Genomic DNA, 19,813 nt, shown 5'->3' on the forward strand with positions numbered 1-19,813 from the left:
CCTCTCTGCAGCACAACCACAGACGCTCTGGTGTGTGTGTGTGTGTTGATTATCAGGTTGTGGTTCTGCAGCTTGAAGGCCACGTCATTATCTCATCTCCTCTGTCAGATCCATAACCGTCCCTCGTATTCTTCTCTGCCTCCAGATTTTCGCGTGGACATCATGTTGGACCGGCTGAAGCAGAAGGAGGCGACCAAGCGCGTCCTCTTCCTGCACAGTCGGACCTTCCAGTACTCCAAGAACATGACGGTGTCCAACGGCAGAAGCCCGGCCTGCGAGGAGCAGCACGTCTTCCTGCGGGTGAGGAAACGCAAACGAGGCGAGCTCAGAGTGCCGACGAATGAAACCGAGACTGTCGACAAAATGAACTGGACTGAACGGCACTGATGCGTTGCTGCTAAATATGAAGCAGCAGTAGCTCCACAGAGCTGAGCTGACATCTCTCTCTCTCTCTCTCTCTCTCTCTCTCTCTCTCTCTCTCTCTCTCTCTCTCTCTCTCTCAGGACGAGTTTCGGGATAAGATCACTCCCATCTCCGTGGTGATGGAGTACAGTCTGGACTACCAGCAGGCCGCAGACAGAACTGGACTGCTGCCCATCCTCGACATGTCGGCCCCCTCCAACGTCACCAAGCAGGTAACGTTTGTGTGTGTGTGTGTGTGTGTGTGTGTGTGTGTGTGTGTGTGTGTGTGTGTGTTGTAAAGACTGATTAGTGTCTTTACTCTCCGAACGTTCAGTATTCAGCAACTGATCCTCTGTCTTTGTCTGTGACGCCTTTGTTCCTTTTGTCCTTTTTCTTTCTTTCCTTCCTTCCTTCCTTCTTTCCTTCCCTCAGGCTCACATCCTGTTGGACTGTGGAGAGGACAACATCTGTAAACCTGACCTGAAGTTGTCAGTGAAGAGGTGAGACACTGACACTGTGATTAAAATGAAAACAATCTCTTTGCTTCATATTTTTTTCTATTTTTCATTAAAAAAAAAAAAAAGAAACAAAAATGAAGCTGCAATAATTAAAAAAAAGCTTGATTTAGGACATGTTGCCATAGTGATTGTTTTCGTTGCCGCAGTGACCGTGAGCAGATCTACATCGGCGATGACAACGCTCTGACCCTGGAGGTCAGCGCTGAGAACCAGGGAGAGGGCGCCTACGAGGCCGAGCTCCACATCTACCCTCCGCCGCAGGCCGACTTCATCGAGGTCGTCCGCACTCAGGTTCGTCTCCGTCACCCAGAGCTGGAAATCAGGTTTTAATACCAGAGCTTCTGCACACACACACACACAACACAATACTGTCTTTGGCACCTAAATTTAACCCAAGAACCCGAAGTTCTCAGATATTAGATGATTCAAAATATCCCTAATGGAGCTCAGGACTCCCCCTCTATGACTGGAACAAAACTACGACAGTTACGTGGAAGTAATTAGTGAAGAAGGTTCCTCGGTTTCGGTTCACAGGCTCACACACTCTGATACACAAACTGTTCCCAGGAAATCTCTGGATCTCTGACAAACCCGTTTCAGTTTCTGTCGTCAGCGGGAGATACAACTGAGATGTTACTTTGTGGTTTCTACAGGTCTTCACCAGGCTGTCCTGTGCGTACAAGAAGGAAAACCAGACCAAGATGGTGGTGTGTGACCTGGGAAACCCCATGAAGGGAGGAACCAAGGTCAGTGGACAGATAACTGAACCAGTGGGCGTGTGATCATGTTGCATTCTGGGCGTTTTTTCTTTTGGTGCTACTGTGACACGTTTGTGGGGGATGGTGGAGCAGATTTAACTAGGAAGTCAGATATCAGGGGGAAACATGAGGAAACAAAGGAAATGACAGGAGCAGCTTTGGATTGTGGAGATTACTTTGCCTTGAAATGAAGGAGAACTTGAATGTGTTACTGTTAATGTCACATTTACTGGCATTGAATTAATAAAGTGCTGTCGACACAGTCAGAAAATATAAACAAGATGTTTATTGAGGGAGTTTTGTGACTTTGCATCTGCAGTGTTTCCTGCAGGACTGAATGTTTGTGACAGCTCCTCCACATAATGATGTTTTTCCTCTCTCCTCCTGCTCTCTGATTGGTCCTTTGCTGCCTCTTCCCATGCTGTGATTGGCCAGGTGCTGGCAGAGCTGAAGTTCAGCGTGCACCAGCTGTCGGAGGAGGACACGTTTGTCAAGTTTGACCTGCAGATCGTCAGGTGCAGTCCAGTCTTTGTCCCGCACAGAGCACCACTCACCACTCCTCCTCCTCTGAGTCAAATCTGAACACACACACCTAAAACTTCCAGTCTGATCCAATCTGACTTCCACTTCGTTATCGCCGATGTCCATCCAAGAGAAATCTCCTTGGAAATCATAGAAAAAAAGATGCTCTTTACAGCTGCAGAACTTCATTCACAATCCTCATGTTTTTAAGTTTTCCTCAGTATCACAGTGATCCAGTGTCAGTACATCCATGATACACTGCAAACACCAGCTGATCACAGCTGATTCAGCTGCTGGTAATGAGACTAAAGTTTGACTAAATGTGAGGAAACATAAGCCAAAACATACTTATACCTGCTTGTGTTCCCCAAAGAGTCATGGGAACTCTTAATTCCAAAACGTACAACATGGTTACTCCACACAGAAGCAAGAAAACAGAAATGATAGCACTGAGGCTACGTCCACACTACTACGTTTTCATTTTAAACCACATCTCTTTTGCTGTGTTTTCCCCTCCTCTCCACTGAACAGAGACTTCAGAAACATTGTCTTATCTGGAGCTTATCTGCCTCGACTTCCAGGGGTGAAAGCGACATGGATAATGAAATACAAGCTTTACTGACATCGTTGTTTTTGCTAGCAGCTGTTGAGGACTTATATTCTTAACACTGCAGCTGTCTTTGCTGTTCCTTGTTATTTTTTGCAATTAATCAACTGCAGAGATGACAATCTACTTCTTGTTTACACTGGCTCACACATGCTCAGTGTACGTGATTGCTCAGGTACATACCTGCGCAATACCGTGCGTTTTAAAGGTGTGTTGGTCTGGATGGAGATTGTTTTTGTTTGAAAACAGCGTTTTAAAATGAAAACGTCATGTGGACGTAATCTGACAAACTGTCAGCTAAACGTGCTTGATGCTGGAGAAGCTGTGTTCATGTGTGAACAGCCTGTAAACAGTCGTCACATCAGCATTCATCAGAGCAGAGCAGCTTTTGTCCCACAGCTCATTTGAATGGTAAACACCCTGAGAGCTCAGACACACTCAGTCTTCACATTCCTCTGAGTCTGTGCGTGTGTGCGTGCGTGTGTACGTGCGTGTGTCTGTACGTGCGTGCATGTGTGTGTGTGTGTGTGCGCGCGTGTGTGAGAGAGAGAGAAAGAAAGAGAGAGAGAGGTATGTTAATGATAGGTCTCAGTCTGACCGCTCAGTCCTCCTCAGCTCTCTGACACACACTGTTACTGAAGGACAGATTTGCTGTGTGGAAGAGATGCACTCACAAGTGACTATTATTGTCATTATTGATTCATCTGATAGTTATTGTCTTGATAAATTAGTTGTTTTTGCCATAAAATTTTAAAAAATGCTTGAAAAAACCATCAGTTAGAGTTTCTTAAAGTCCTTGGTGACATTTTCACATGTTGTTTTGAGAACCCAAAATATGTTCAATTTACTGTCATAAAACTGGTCAGAGCAAATTCTCACATCTGAGAAACTTTTTTTTCTTTTTTTGCTTGACAAATGGTGTCAGAGATTAATTGGCTTCAAAAATAGCTGCTGATTAGAGGATATATCCTCGTCCGAACATCTCAACCTTCTCCTCCTGTGGTTCAGGGTTGTTATTTTAAGACTCTCAGGACAAAAGCTCTTTCTAAACAAACATAATATGACTTAATAATGAGAACAATGTATTTAAAATATACTTATATATTTAAGATAAACATTTGTGTAAAATATTGTGTCTATTCTGACAAATGTGAAACTGTGAAGATATAATGAACTAACTCTAAATGTAAATGAGCTGAGGATCGTTTTTCCTCCGTCAGGTCAAAGGCAGCAGCACCACCCTGTGGCTGCTTCTAGTATAACAGCACTGTGTTTAAAGTCTGTCCCTGCATCTGTTGTTGTTCACGTTTTTATTTAAATGTGTGTCAGTGTTTTATCACACGTTTACATGAAGTCTGTGTTTCCTCTGTGTCTCAGCTCCAACCAATTCGACAACACCAGCCCCCGAGTCTCCAGCATCACCAAGCTGGCTGTGCTCGCTAAGGTCTCCATTAGAGGGTAAACACACACACACACACACACACACACACACACACACACACATTTCTATGTGTAAAATATTTATGATGAGATTATTCAAATTAATATTAAAATGTGTGTGTGTGTGTGTGTGTGTGTGTGTGTGTGTTGTGTGTGTGTGTGTGTGTGTTGGTGTCTTCTCTTCCCAGGTCGTCGTCTCCTGGTCAGGTGCTGCTTCCCATCGCCAACTGGAAACCTAAAGAGCCTCCTGTGGACGGGGACGACATCGGACCACAAATAGTACATGTCTATGAGGTAAACACACACATACACACACACACACACACACACACACACACACACACACACACACACACACACACACAGTATATATTCCCATCCGCACTCAGTTGTACATGTAGCTAAAGCTAAAACTAACACAGATGCAGAGTCACCTGATTCTAGAGGTTGTATCAATGAAAGACGGTCCCCACCATGTGTGATGCGACTTTGTTATCTACAGTAACACATTAAATAACCCGTGTGACATCATTGTGACATCATTGTGGCGCTCCCTCCCTCCCAGCTCCTGAACAGTGGGCCCAGTACGATCAGTAAAGCGGCTCTGACGGTGGATTGGCCGTACCAGTTCAGGAACGGCTCTCTGCTCTACATCACAAGCTACGACACCGAGGGACCCATCAACTGCACCACGGACACCTTGCTCAACCCGCTCAATGTGACGGTGAGGAACACACACACACACACACACACATTTGTACACATGCAGTGTAGTGCACAGTATGTTAAGAAAAACTGTAACGGTAGTTTAACTGTGTTAATCAAACTGAAACCATTTTATGGTCAATTATCTACATTTCTATGTGTAAAATATTTATGATGAGATTATTCAAATTAATATTAAAATGTGAGTGTGTGTGTGTGTGGGTGTGTGTGTGTGTGGGTGTGTGTGTGTGTGGGTGTGTGTGTGTGTGGGTGTGTGTGTGTGTGGGTGTGTGTGTGTGTGGGTGTGTGTGTGTGTGGGTGTGTGTGTGTGTGGGTGTGTGTGTGTGTGGGTGTGTGTGTGTGTGGGTGTGTGTGTGTGTGGGTGTGTGTGTGTGTGGGTGTGTGTGTGTGTGGGTGTGTGTGTGTGTGGGTGTGTGTGTGTGTGGGTGTGTGTGTGTGTGGGTGTGTGTGTGTGTGGGTGTGTGTGTGTGTGGGTGTGTGTGTGTGTGGGTGTGTGTGTGTGTGGGTGTGTGTGTGTGTGGGTGTGTGTGTGTGTGGGTGTGTGTGTGTGTGGGTGTGTGTGTGTGTGGGTGTGTGTGTGTGTGGGTGTGTGTGTGTGTGTGTGTGTGTATGTGTGTGTGTCAGAACCGGTTGACCTCACAGAAGAACACCAGCGTCGTCCCACCCCGAGAGCGAGAGACTGAGGGACGAAACAGAAACCATGTTCGCAAGAGAGACCTGGAGTCAAGAGACGCACTGAACGACGTGCAGACACTGGTACACACACACACACACACACACTCACACACATTCCTGTTTCATGTTTATATTTATTGTGAAACAGTTAAAGTTGTACACACTTGATGATGTGACTGTGGAGTAAATCTCATTGTAAGAAAACTACACCAATTTATTCTATATGAACATAAACGTGTGTGTGTGTGTGTGTGTGTGTGTGTGTGTGTGTGTGTGTGTGTAGGACTGCACCACAGCAGAGTGTCTGCAGCTGAAATGTCAGGTGGGTCGTCTGGAGAGGAGGAAGAACGCCATCCTCTTCATCTACTCCAGACTGGCTGTCAACAACTTCCTCAGGGTAAAAGAAACATTCAGTGTCTCATTGATGATATTTTCTTTTTAATTAATCACTCACCTTGAAGAGCTTCTTCACACCAAACACTTTAAAGTAACATGGTGTTTAACTGTCTGTGCTGTGTATTAAAAATACTCAAAACATAAAGAAAATGAATCAAACTAATTGATAATCGTTTGAACAACAAACATTTAAACGGTTCTGTTCTCCACTGTGAGAACTGTCTGTCTCTGTGTTGGACGAGCGATTGATCCACTAACAGAGAAGATAACTGGGCCACAGTCAGTTTAAAGAGAAACTCCACACCTTCTGAAAATCTTGTTTTTACTGACCTCTAGTGGTTTCACCTCTCAAGACCTCTTTTCCAGCTCTGTTCATTCGCCTCTGGACCCGAGTTATCCCTCAGTGGGCGGAGGTCTGTGATGGAGACACGTGACTCACGTCTGTCTTTTCTTTTTCAGACTGAGAATCAGAATCGTTCGTATGTGGTTCGATCCACAGCCTCTTTCTCTGTCATCGAGATGCCGTACAAGAACCTGGTGTTCGAGCTGCCGTCCAATAGTACCACTGTAAGACACACACACACTCACACACACACACACACCCACCCACTCACCCACCCATTAAAGGAGAACATTATTATTTCTGCTGCAGCTTTGAGATCATCCACAATCAAACTATTTGCTAAATGTTTTAATTTCTTTTCTCGCACATCAAACAGAAGCTTTTTAATTTCTGTATTTGCTGGTGTAAAACGTGTCAGCGTTTAAGTGTGAGTGTGTGTTTTCAGGTGAGCGTGTCGGTGTTGTGGGTGGTGGACATTCCTCAGCCGGTGCCGGCCTGGGTGGTGGCTCTGGCTGTGCTGGCAGGACTGCTGCTGCTGGCGCTGCTCATCTTCATCATGTACAAGGTTTGTGTTTGCAGTTGTGGAGGTTCTTGCTCCTCTCAGAGGCCTCAGAATCTTTTCGTCTCAGACACAGTGTTGTGTTTACTGCTGATCGGAGCTGGAGGCGATAAATACCTACATCCACTGCAGAGTCATGTGACCCTGCTGTGAACGCTGTTTGTTCCCTTTTCCATTGCCAACAAAAGCCTGACGTTAGCGAGCCTTAGCAGGTTTTTTGACCAGTGGAAAAGGGGTTTATGTCTCTGAGTGTTTGAATCTGGGACCAATCAGACGCCTCCAGATGGAGAACAATATAAACACATCTAAAACTTTTGTGTGCATAGTGTATAGTATATACAGATAAATCTTAAATGTGCAGAAAATCAGAAGTTACAGAAAATCACCATTTTAAACTCTGACTACCAAACAGTTTTACCTTCCACTAATTCATTATGTGCTCAGCTTCCTGCTAAATGACCTGTGGTGATTTATTCTCCATGTGACGAGTAATAAGTAAGTCACTAAATCACCGGGTGACGCTGCTAAATATCAGGTAGGTTACAGGTGTGTCAGCACAGCAGCAGCTTTACCTCCAGTACTAAACACTTGAGTGTCTCTCCTCTTCTTCTCCTCCTCTTCCTCAGTTGGGTTTCTTTAAGAGAGTGCGCCCCCCGCAGGAGGACTGCACCGAGAAGGAGCAGCTGCAGCCGGAGGAGAACGGCAACACTGACGCCTAGAGGTGGAACAGGGAGGAGCGGCGCTCTGTTAGTAAAGACACAAAGTCCAGGAGAGAAAAATCAGGGTAAAAGGTCGTTTAGAGAATTTCACTGTATTCACTGTTGAGAGGCAGATAACGGTACTGGTTTAGGTTTGAATGAGGTTTTTGTTTTGTTTTTGTTTTTGTCATGTTGTGTTTTGTGCCAAATGAGAAGCTCCGCCTGCGTCACACTGGTCACAGATGAACTCCTCATAGATCAAGAATTCATATTGTAAAGTTTAAACTTAAAAGAATTGTTCATCATGTTGGAAAAAGAAAAAAGACTGATGCTACTCTTGTGCCTGGCAGTTAAACATGACACTACAGCATAAAGTTAGCATGAACGGGGGGGGGTACAGCTGTCCCGGGTCTGTCCTCCAAAGCTCTCGTTTATTTTATCTCTAGAAAACCAAAGTTTAAAAACTACAGTTCACAGTTTACACAGAGGGTTTGTTCTGAATTAGTCTTATAGAAAACTGGAAAATCACCCAGCTCACAACCTCCTGTAAAATACAAACTGGGGTTTTTACACTTTGTTTTTGTGGAGCTCAAACAAACGATGACAGACAAGCTTTGATTTTCATGTTTGTTCCAACAGGCAGATCAGGAGATACAAGGTTTACATCTGCACCAGAGCTCGTGGAGCTTGATATTAAAATTGCACTTTTTTTTTTTTGTCCAAACTCAAAATGATGAATGAGCTGTAGGAGCTTTTTACCCTGAGAGTCCAGAAATGCACCGCACCGCGCTAAAAGAACCTGTACAGAACAGTGAGGTGTTCCTCATGTAGTGGAACGTCCCTGGGTTTATCAAGGACCTGGACTCAGACTGACCTCTGAGAACTGATCTGAGATCAGTGTCAGCATCTCTGTTAGCTTCTACGAGGTGTTTGCTAATCTTCTCGGGTGTACGCGCAAAAAAAAAATAATAATGAAAACAAACAGCAGTTTAAAAAATCACACTGAAAAAGAAAAGAGAGAAAACTGACATCAGCTAATGAGTTGAATTTTGCAAATGAACATGCACAGTGTCCTTGAACTCCCACAGGACTTACAGAGTGCGTATATGAAAAGTGCCCTGCAATAACTTCAGATAGAACTGAACCTGAGGATGATTCATTGTGTTTCTTTGCCATATGTGATAATATATCAGACGTCAGCATTAATGCAGCAATATTAAATTTGATAACTGAAGAATGAACAGTGAGCAATAAGTAAAATGGGAGTGGCTGAGCAGCTGCCTTCAGGTCTCTATTTTTGGATAAAGATGGTTTAGTTTGCTATGATATGGGACGGTGTTACAGTAATATATATATAAAATATATTTTTGTTTGTCCTTCCTTTGTATGTGTGGGGACGCTGGTCTGTTCTGGGATGCTGGTGGAGGTCTTTTCAGTGATTTTTGGTATTTTGTACAAAACAGTGATGATGAGTGATAAGTAACAATAGTGGGTCCGGCTCATTTCAACGTGATGCTTTTTTGCTCAGAAAATGATGTTTGGTTGGAAAATCCATGCAAGTGATGAGTTTAAAATTTGCTTCGGAGAATTAATCGTTCACTAAACCAGAACATCGATCGTCCAATCAGCAGCTGAAACAATTAGTCAATCGACAGTTATCAATATTCTCTGACTCCAGCCTCTACAATGAGAAGACTTCCTGATTTTCTTTGTCATATGTAAACGAGATATTTTTAGGTATTTGAACATACGGTCGAACAAAACAAGACAGAAGACGTAACTTTCAGCTCTGCAAAGTTGTGATGGACATTTTTTTTTTTAAACGTTTCTTAGAGACTTAATTAATTGATTGAACTGAAAAAATAATCGATAGTCGCAGCCACACATCCAAACATAACTTAGCAACAACTCTTCTCCATTTCTCAGTGTGTTCAAACAGTTCAAAAACACAGAGGTTTAAGAACTGGATCAAACAGTAGCTGCAATCGTTAGCATGTCCGGCTAACTAGCCTACTACCTACAGTAGTAACCTGATGTCTTACTTCCAAGGCCAGGAGTTAGCCTATCATTAGCTAACAACACGTTTTTGGGGCTGTTCATGACTAACACATTTACTCTGTTGAAGTCAGTCCTGAATGTTGTCAGAGTTTAGGCTAACATTAGGCTAACATTAGGCTAACATCAGCAGCTCTGTCCTGCTCTTCATTGGATTTGGGGAAGTTTTGATTCCAGCTAATGTTAGAGATAGTGTTACGTTTTCCAAAAACGTTATTCATAACTTCATCATACTTACAACAGTCGCACTAACCAGCTCTACGCTGCAATGAAAGATTTAAATAAAAGTTAAAAGACGAGTTTTTACCAGGGACATGTAGCTTTCGCCTCAGTCTGTTAGCGTGATATCATGTGGCCATCAAGTGCATATTTAAAACCAGTTTCACCAGATTCTCGAATTAAAACTTCAAATGTTTTCAACCATCTTGCCGTGATGTTCCCTAATTATCCCACAATGCATCTCACAACCTACATCACTGGCTTGTCAACATCTAAGATGGTGGTATTTGCGAAATGGTCTTTGACGCTAACATTAGTTAAATTAGCAAGCTGGCTAAAGCTGATAAAAATTTCTTAAAGTCATTTCAGAAAAATCGCTGCCTGGAAATGAAAATCTGCTTCTATATACTTATGTCTGACATAAAAATTACGAATAATTAGGTGACGAATCTGCCATAGCAACAGTAACTAGGGTGGGCGGGGTTCAATAAACGGTCAGTTAGTTACAGTTATAACTTTCCCGCCCTGCACTGTCTGAGGACTTGTAATGTTTTTTAGTATTATTTTTGCTGACCGGCAGCTTTTGCTGAGATCGAACTGCGACGTCGTCTGAAAGCAGGTTGCTATTTTATGTTTGACTGAGCATGTGTGAGTGTGTGTGTGTGTGTGTGAACATATTAAAAGAAGAAGAAAAAAAACCCAATTTTGCTATGAATTTACCCATATTGGGTCTGCATTATGAACTAATGTTTAAGGTTGATGATAATTTTAAAAACTATATTAATCCAGTTAACAATCACCGCTCCACAGGAACAGCTGGTTAGCACATTATACGTTGATTTCTTTTCTTTCACTGGCATCTTATCCACTGCTTTTATGATGTGATCCTCCTCTGCTGCTTCTGAACATCAACACTGTCATCATCAGTTTGTTAGCGAGCTCTCTGATTTCATCAGCAGGAGCTGCACTGATACGACTGGTGGACTGACGCTCAGACACTGAACCCTGATATCTGTGGTCTTTTTATTTTCTGCCTTTTTTTACACTGAGTCGAAAGTTTGTGTCTTCGACCTCAAAACTTTAGGATGTGCGCATTCAACAGACTTGTCTTTTTTTGTGCTGTGTTGTTAGAGGGGAAACAATCAATCATATAATTGATTAGTCAGTTGACTGTTTTGATAATGGAGAATAATTGTTAGTTGCCTTAAACATTTTGGGATATTCATTGAGAGTATTGATGGATTGATAATAATTGATGCCGCTGAACAGTAAATATGAAGCAGCAGCCCATTAGCTTAGCTTAGCATAAAGGTGGCTGCTGGGTGTAGCTCTATATTTAGCCATTTAAGAGATGAGCAAATTGATCTTCTCATCGAACTCTCTGCATGAAAGCAAAAAAGTAATAGTAATCTTCAAAACTGAAGTGAAACAGTAAATGTTTATGACGAAATAAAAATCAAAGTTAAAAAAATGTTTTAAAAAAACATTCAGGGGTTGTTAGAGTTATTGATCGTACTTCGTACAAAGGGTTAAACTGACATAAATATGAAAATTATTTTGATTTAAATTTTGCTCAGTTAAAACAAAAACATACAGAAATCTGCGAAAACGTTCCCAACTTTGTCAGGAAAAGTGAATGTTCAGGGCCTGACTCAGTTTATTCAAAGGTAATAAATGAGAAGCGGTTTCAGTGCGAGCACTGATCTTAGGTCAGTAGTGTCTGTGCGTCATTAATCTTGAGTCATGACAGAGTGGCGTTACTGCACTGTTAAAACGGTTCATAAAGGTTTTTCTAAGGACGTCGGTGTGTAAACTAGACTAGTATAAAACATTTCTGTTGTCGCCCGGATTCAGCAGGACTGAGGTCAGTTCACTCTCAGCTCCGTCGGCTCAGATGATTAATTCATTCGTATTCGAGGCTCGGACATGTCGTCATCTCAGGACTGAGGTTACACACTGAACTTGTTGAGTTAATTCTCCTGATGATACAAAAAGGTTTTGAAAAGCCTCGACACAACCTGAGGCAGAAAGTGAATAAAAGAAAGTGACGAGCTTCCTGAGCTGACTGAACGGGTGACATGAAGCCGGTCCTGCAGCCGTCTGTCTGTCTGTCTGTCTGTCTGTCTGTCTGAGGGGTTTTAACTGTGTTTTATATATAATACCACTGTCTGTCTGTCTGCCATGAGAAAAATATGGACTATTTTTGATGTATGTATTCTTTCACCTAGAGAATAAAAATTACTATTTCACAAGGAGATTTCACCTTTGAACTGAAATAAACTGATTTGGTCACATTTTCAGTCGGTGTTACATCTCGTTTTGATAATGTTTTTTCTAGATGGTGCAATTTAACAGAAAGAGAAACTTAAGCTTTCAGCTCTTTTTCAGTCAGGACAAGACAAGGCGTTTTGACAGGATGACTTTTATTTGTGATTACTTGGTTAAATATACAGTTTAACAAAGTGAAAATCAAAAAAATTTAAACAGTTGACGGAAATCAGCTTATTCAAGAGAAAACTGAAATTTTAGACAAAAGAAAAGTAACTACTCTTTAGTTTTACTAACAACCATCAGTGGATTATATGCAATCTAACACATGTAACCCTGCAGGTGCACAAAGCATGGAAACCCATCAAACTGGATTCTGACCTGATTCTCTTCTTTCTCTACTGGCGTCAGTTTCCTTCTAATTTTAAAAACTCTAATATGAACAGTTGGTATTAAGAATAATTAAAGAATAAACGCCTGAGAAAGCATCATCTGTCTGCAGAGTGCTACTTCTGTCTGCTGATCAAAGTGAAAGTCAATCAATGGTTAAGATGAGGAAAGAGCAGCAGTGGTGTCATCATGGCGGAGGCCTCAGATGTTCTTGGAGCAGATAAAGGGATTTCGGCTGGTGCAGCTATCGTCCCCCCAGTAGTTTTCTGTAGAGAGTTCAACAAAACAGGATCTTTACATTGTGTTGTTCTGAGTTCACTGCTTCCCTTCAGTTTTTTATCTGAAGGATAAAAACTTTAACTCTAAGTATCACAGTATAAGTATTTCATGTAGTCAGAGAATCGCAGTAAAAGTACTTCATGTAGTTAGAGTATCTTATTGTGTGTTCCTTGTGTAAAAATCTTCATTTGTAAAGTAACTGCACAGTAGAAGTATCACAGAAGAAAATGGACAGGTTTATAGGGGTTTGTGCATCATGTGTACTGTTTAAAAGTTCTATACTTACTGTTCCTGTTCATCTCAACGCAGTGTTGTGCGGTATTGGAGACGTCGGGTTCATTAGTAGCCCAGCGAGTGTAGTCGAACTTGGATCCATCGCTCCACATCCAGACTCCGTCCTGGAACAGAAAGATTCTTTTATAGTCAGAAAGAAAGTCAAACACACATCCTTGGTGTTTGTTTCGTACCTACTGTATATGGTGAAAATTTTAATTACCACAAAGAAGAAATTGAAGTTTTATTTATTTTTCTGAATTGACAGTGCCCTCTAAATCAATGTTCTCCATGGGGGTGTGATTGATAGATAGATAGATAGATGACGACAAAGATGAGAAATGATGACCAGGAGACAACCTCAACAAATACTAAAGGATCAGCTATAAAACAACGAAGACATTTTTCTGGGTGTTGCAAATAGTCGAGCATGGCCTTTGGAGAATTTGTTCTATAGACTGTAAATAAAGATGGACGTAGCCTCTGTGACGTCACCCACAGGTTTCTGAAGAGCTGTTTTGAGGCTCAAGAGTGGGCTGCTCCGCCTTCGCCAAATTGGCAGTGCCTAACTCCGCCCCTAACTCCCTGCTAAATCAAAAATGGGGCAGAGAGGTGGAGTCTGCGTGGAGCTGAGACTTTGTGGCAAACATACACTCCCGTTAGCATTGTTAGCACAGCTGGGCGTCTTGCGTAAGGCTAACCCAAGGCTAGTTCATTTGCTGGCTAATCAGCTAGTTGGTGAGCTAAGCTAACAAGCCAAGTATGGTGAGCGAAGTAGTGCCAAGAGAGATAGATCCTGAAATCCACTTTAAATGTCACTTTTCATTGGCTGTAACAGCTCAAGAGACGAGCAGCATCGATCAATGTCTCACCTCTACAGCGTCAAAGCCACCGATCCAGGTCAATCTGTATCTGCCTGACACTCTGTATATCATGTTTCTGAGGAAGAAGTGTTCGTCAGCGCTGTGGACGGAGGCCAGATTCCCTCCAATGGATATGCAGTAGGTCTAACGGAGACGGTGAGAAAGAAAGACTCAAAGTAAATCTGAGAAATGGACCCGTAGGCCTGCACAATGTTAGAGACATTAATTGTGACATCAACTGTAAAAAATACAACATTTATGAGCAGCCAAAACCACAGTGTGACAACACAGAGGTGCTGTTGTTTCATCCGGTACCTCGGCATCCAACCAAGTCTTTGAATTCCAGTAGAAGATGAAGCAGCGAGAGCCAAACTGAGTCCAACCGGAGGGGCAGCCAGAAGCTACAACACAAGACGCGAGCGTTGGTGAGTTTTATGGATGTGGACGAAACCACGTCATGATGACATTAGCACCAGCACTGCCATGCTTGTAGCTTTATGACATAGAAGTTGTAGTTTTTGATTTGAGCACATTTAACAAGCATGTTGAGCCTGGAGGTGGAAAAACTTCCTTTATTTCATTTCAGAATAAAAGCTCCATGTTGTTTCATTGTGTCCTGACCCTGATTACTGACTGACTGATTGAAGTATTTTTTATTCAGTCATCACACATCACACTAGTAAAAAAACAAATTAACGTGTCTATATATTAAGTACTGTAGTGACTGAACAGGCTCAGGTGGAAGCAAAATGCTTATATACGCCTGAGATGAACTGACACACATTATCATCCTTTATACATGAACAAACAAGAAAAACACCGTCAATAAGCCACTGACCTACGTTTTTCTCTTCTCCACAGCCCTGTGAACACAAAGCATCATCCAGTCAGACTGTAATCTTTCCAACGTTTACATCAGCAGTCTGATTCACTATAATGATGTGTATATACTGTATATAGTGGTGTGTTAAAAACAGATATTTCTGTAGTTTCACTTACAGATGCTGCAGCCAGCAGACCACTGGCCAAACAGAGGCACAGGAGGAAATGAGAAGCCATCTGAGGAGAGACAGAAAGTCAGTTTACTGTGAGTGAATGAAAATAACAGGCTAGTTACAGCCTCTGTTTCAGTGACTTCTATCGATATATATCTGATAAAGTCCTAGTCAGGAACTATGCATCTTATGAAATGAAAAAATTAATACTTAAAATCTTCTAATTATTAAATACTCAAAGATTTTCTTCCCAAAATAAAAAATGTCCTCTGTATAAAAAGATCCAGTCAGATCTGGAGCCTGAACCCTGAAGACAGGCTGCAGGTGAATCTTACCTTATCGCTCAGGTGTTGACTGTCACTCAGAGAGAAGCAGCTGATGACTGTGACAGGTGGAAACACTCATTATATAGTCTGTCACACACTGAGGAATGTTACATATGTAAAGGTTAGAGAACATCTATAAGGGGCAGCCACACCTTCAGTTTAATCACTCTGATAATATGATGGTGTTTGATTGTTCTGACAGTATCACATAATTACAGCATGTGATTATACAAAAAAGGCAAACAGAACTATCAATCTTTAAGTACTGTTGATATTTACACTCAGTTTAATCCAGATGTTCCCAACCTGTGGGTCGGGCCCCTCTGAAGGGTCACCAGATAAATCTGGAGGGTCACGACCAAATCTGATCAATAGGAAAGAAGAAAAATCTAATTCAAAGAAAATTCAAATCAAAGATTCACAAATCTGTATCTGTATGAACGCATGTCACTAGAAGTGTTTTTGCAGAACATTGTGATGTCACAGCGAGAACACTTTATTTGATCCTTATAGACATTTGCGTCATAATTAGTGAATGAATTTGAGAGTTTTAGCCTAAAGCGTGTTTTGTGAAGTCACCATGACCATGACCTTTGACCTTTGACCATCAAATTTAATCAGTTCATCATTGAGTCCAAGGTTGTGTCTGAAATCACTCACTCGTTCCCTCCAGGGAGTTTAATGTAGAGGACTTAAGTTAGCTCATCGGCAAAATGAAAAGACACTTTCAGACACTCAGGTGATTTACTTTTCTCCACACTGTTTTCAGCGCACACGCAATGCATGATGGTATATATTGCTTTGGTTGGTGACCATCGGTTGTACACTACTATCCACACTATAAAGGGTATAATACAGCACTACAAACTCCCGATGCAGCAGACTATAGAGTGAGTACTGAGACGTTACAGAGATATTGCATTCTCGTGGAGACATGGTAAAAAGCTTCTTGAACAATATTACACAGCCTGTAGAAACGGTGATAAAAACACAACCGAAGCAACAAAAGAACGGCTGTTGTCATTTCTTTTTATGGGATGAACCTGATGAACCTCCACTTATACAGATTGCTTTCTCGTGCCGCAGGTGATCACTGGTGTCGTTAGATTAAACGTACATTTTTACTCAGTGTGAAGGGTGTGCTGGGTTGTGTCTCTAAACCACCCGACAATTTATTCTGCAGTCTGACCTTTTCAGTAATGTTTGAAGTGACACGATGAAATGCCACAAGACAGCACATCCTCATACCAGTAACAGGTGGTGGGGTTGAGTGGGGTTGGGTGGGGTGGGGGGTTGTTGTTGCACATGAACAAGCTGTCGTTGAGCTGAGTGACCTACAGCAGAGACATCTGTGGAATCAGGAGAGGGGAAGTTGATGATGATTATTACTTCTGCGGATAATTACTGCTGATGATAACTTTATCTAGAGAGAATGTTCCATGTTGTGATTTGCATGACAGGCCGACCAGATCATATAGAAAATAACTATGAATCATACGTTTGGAATTTCATTTAAAAAGAATTCAAAGTTTATATTTAGGCCAAAAGGAAGAACGTGTTGAATGAGGTGAAGGCGGTACCGTCCTGATCACATACACATGCATCGCGCCTTCAGCTGGCTCATGTAAATTTCCAGCTTTAGGAGACGTTTTTTTCACAGTCATTATAAAAACTAAATTGAATGATTAACTGAAAAAAAAAGAAAAATCAACATGAATGTGTTACCTCTGTGTCACATTCACAAATTCACTGTTGGAGTCTGTGAAATTTGTAAATATCTCAACTCGTTTCTTATTTTGGCCGAATGACAACTTTTTCATGTCATAAGCAGAATTTAATTTGCAGCTGTGTATGGGCGCCAGGTGCGTTGGGTGATGCTTTGTAGATTAAAATGCCTTTATTTTTTCTGTGTTCATAATTTATATTGTGTAGTGTATTAAAACACATATCTGTAGTGTTGTATTTCAGCACTGCAGCCCAGGGAAAACTGTCTATTTGGATAGAAGACGTGCAGCAGCACTAAATAAATCAATGTGTAAAATAAACGCATAGAAAAAAAACCATTTAATTGGCAGTTGGATTGTTACTAATCCTTCTCTATACTCTGTGATGTCTTTCTTTTTCTTTTACTTCACTAGGCCTACATTTATCTGACAGTTTTAGCCTTCAAATTAATAAATGAATAAATATTAAAACTTAACTTAAGTTCTTTAAGCACAAGATTTTGCACAGAAATCTTTACTGAACAAACAGCTGCTTAAATAATGACAAGATGATGGCTACTATGATTCAGTATGTATGGGTACTCTCACTGGCAATGAACTTGGTATTCCCTGAATCAGTTTTATTTTGGTCCCAGATGACAAGTGGTTTACAACAGTAAAACACTGATCTTTATGCCTATTCAAATCCCAAATTCAACTGCTTTAAATAAGCCAAGTTTTATTTCTCATTCCAGAGTGTTATTACAGACAGTATGTGCTGCTGGCCAGGAAAACATGAAAGAAGAATATATATATTTATCACAGGCTGATCTCTTGGAATGTAATTTCTCTTTTCACCTGGATCTATTTTGTTTAAAGAGAATGTGATGGCAAACTAATCATGTGTGCAGATAAAGTCTACATACTCCAGAAGTGCTTTACTTCTAAATAATAGTCTTAGTTTTATGACTGGTTATTATGCAGGAACTATTTTGCACATCTTAAAAAAAACTAAAAACCACTCCTCTGATCTTGGGCAGGTTCAGGCCGTAAACCAGAGGGTTATTAATGGGGGGAATGATCAAAAACTTCAGAGATAAATCAACAATGACAAATGGATTAACTTCATTAGCTTTAAAACGACTCAATGAAAGCTCGCAAAAAACTGATATACAGTAGTTCACAAATGTCAGGATGTGAGGCAGGTAGGTCTGTAACGCCTTTCCTCTGAATTCAGACGAGCTTCTGCTGCAGACGAACAGAATGTGCAGGTAGCTGTACAGGACGAAGAGCAGGGGGAGGAAGATGGTTGTTACAGTAACTATGCGACCTATGTTGTTTGCGGTTATGTCCACACAGGAGAGCTGCACCACAGACCAGTTAGAGCAGAAAATTCTGTGCAGTTTATTACTGTTAAGCTGCTTCACTGAGAGCAGCCACGTTCACAAACAGGCCCAAAGGTTTTAAAAGTGTTATTACCCTGGTTGTATTTGTGGCATTTGGGATAGCAGGTACTGTCGGGTTTCTTTCCATACACAATGTGGGCAACACAGGATCCACAACGAGTTGTTTACAACAAACGACCTCTGGCGTTTAGCCATTTCCAATTTCAGTGTTATCTCTAAGCATAATTTAATAATTTCCAGATAAAACATTATGTCATATGCAAACTAACCCGGACCCTAACCCAACAAATCTGCAATCATTTTTAACTCTTATCATTAAAGGAACTTTTTGTAAGTTTTCCTATCAGTACATAGCCAGTGTTAACGTTACAAGGTGTTTACTTACCATCTTTTACTCACAGAGCTGTCTCTGGATTTGGAAAGCAACGCCAATGTTAACTCTTGTTTTGCTTCTATTTCTATAATGTATTTTCTTCTACTGAAGTTAGCATGCTAACCAGCTAGCCCCGGCCCAGTTGGCCCATCTCGTCACTCTCTGATAGTGACTCCCTGTAGCATCCAGTCTGTCCTGAAGAAGTTCTGCTCAGAGGGTGTATTATAGCCAATATACAGTATGTATCAGTGAACTGACTGTCAAAGCTCTAATATAATCAGAGATCAAATAAAATCAGAGGTAATTATCTTCTCTTGGCAGCAGAGGAAGCATTTAAACAATAAAAACTGTAAAAAATAAAGAAAACATTGACAATGCTTCCAGGTACATGACAGGGTGCCATAGTAAAGAGTTCAGGTTAGTGTTATTACTGCATGACTATCCTCTGTGTGTGTTAACAATACAGCAGCAGTCTATGTAGATATCTATTGAAAACATCTACAGTCCAGGCAGTTCTCCCTGTTGTGTGGTCTAAAATAGTTGCAAAAATACATTCATCACCCAACAAAATATCAGGTTTCTAGGTTTAACTTATGAATAAAGAAAGCTCGTCACCTTATTAAATGAGAGCTTCAGCTACAGATGAAGCCCTCACCCTGCACTGATCCAGACTGAAGCAGGCTCTGGAAACTTTATCTTCTGCTGCTGCTAGGATGCAAGCAGCCGACAGGGTCCAGTGAGAGGTAAAGCCACACAAACCTGACTTCATTTGTGTTCCCTTATTTACATTAAACACCTCAATATCACTCCTCCTTGAACCGTCACCTTACCGTGGTGGAGGAGTTTGAGAGCCCTAATGACCCTAGAAGCTATGTTGTCGGGGGCATTTTGCCCCTGGTAGGGTCTCCCAAGGCAGATTGGTCCTAGGTGAAGGGCCAGACGAAGAACGGTTCAGAAGATCCTAATGATGAGCGATATCAAGAACCCGAGAACCCGGCCCGGAGGGACACCGCGGCCCC

At 41.6% G+C, this 19,813-nt stretch overlaps 2 protein-coding genes across 2 annotated transcripts in view; one reads left to right on the forward strand and one right to left on the reverse strand.

The window, feature by feature from the left end:
- The window catches only part of itgav (integrin subunit alpha V), a 36,556-nt gene extending 24,338 nt beyond the window's left edge, over positions 1 to 12,218 (forward strand). The window contains exons 19-32 of the mRNA XM_022740155.1: positions 146 to 300; positions 504 to 635; positions 835 to 902; positions 1,067 to 1,211; positions 1,574 to 1,666; positions 2,114 to 2,193; positions 4,185 to 4,265; positions 4,436 to 4,541; positions 4,813 to 4,971; positions 5,598 to 5,729; positions 5,932 to 6,045; positions 6,504 to 6,611; positions 6,833 to 6,952; positions 7,573 to 12,218. Coding sequence (XP_022595876.1) covers positions 146 to 300; positions 504 to 635; positions 835 to 902; positions 1,067 to 1,211; positions 1,574 to 1,666; positions 2,114 to 2,193; positions 4,185 to 4,265; positions 4,436 to 4,541; positions 4,813 to 4,971; positions 5,598 to 5,729; positions 5,932 to 6,045; positions 6,504 to 6,611; positions 6,833 to 6,952; positions 7,573 to 7,665 — 1,586 coding nt within the window. The 3' untranslated portion in view covers positions 7,666 to 12,218. The remainder of the gene's footprint in view (positions 1 to 145; positions 301 to 503; positions 636 to 834; positions 903 to 1,066; positions 1,212 to 1,573; positions 1,667 to 2,113; positions 2,194 to 4,184; positions 4,266 to 4,435; positions 4,542 to 4,812; positions 4,972 to 5,597; positions 5,730 to 5,931; positions 6,046 to 6,503; positions 6,612 to 6,832; positions 6,953 to 7,572) is intronic.
- Positions 12,219 to 12,777: 559 nt separating this feature from the next.
- On the reverse strand, positions 12,778 to 15,050 carry LOC111218067 (galactose-specific lectin nattectin-like). The gene is made up of 6 exons (XM_022740159.1): positions 14,991 to 15,050; positions 14,830 to 14,854; positions 14,307 to 14,392; positions 14,001 to 14,135; positions 13,142 to 13,253; positions 12,778 to 12,842 (listed from the first exon to the last, which is right to left on the reverse strand). Exons 1-6 carry the CDS (start codon positions 15,048 to 15,050, stop codon positions 12,778 to 12,780), a joined length of 483 nt encoding a protein of 160 aa, XP_022595880.1.
- Positions 15,051 to 19,813: the final 4,763 nt, after the last annotated feature.

The sequence above is a fragment of the Seriola dumerili genome, unplaced genomic scaffold, assembly GCF_002260705.1.
Source record: "Seriola dumerili isolate Sdu_G_001 unplaced genomic scaffold, Sdu_1.0 BDQW01000052.1, whole genome shotgun sequence".
NCBI lineage: Eukaryota > Metazoa > Chordata > Actinopteri > Carangiformes > Carangidae > Seriola > Seriola dumerili.

What these genes read in the sequence shown, in the direction of transcription:
- LOC111218067 (XM_022740159.1), bottom strand. Translation starts at nt 15,050, where the DNA reads ATGGCTTCTCATTTCCTCCTGTGCCTCTGTTTGGCCAGTGGTCTGCTG. An exon ending in GTCTGCTGGCTGCAGCATCT is followed by an intron (nt 14,855 to 14,990) that starts GTAAGTGAAACT and finishes TTGTGTTCACAG; the next exon opens with GGCTGTGGAGAAGAGAAAAA. An exon ending in AGACTTGGTTGGATGCCGAG is followed by an intron (nt 14,136 to 14,306) that starts GTACCGGATGAA and finishes CGTCTCCGTTAG; the next exon opens with ACCTACTGCATATCCATTGG.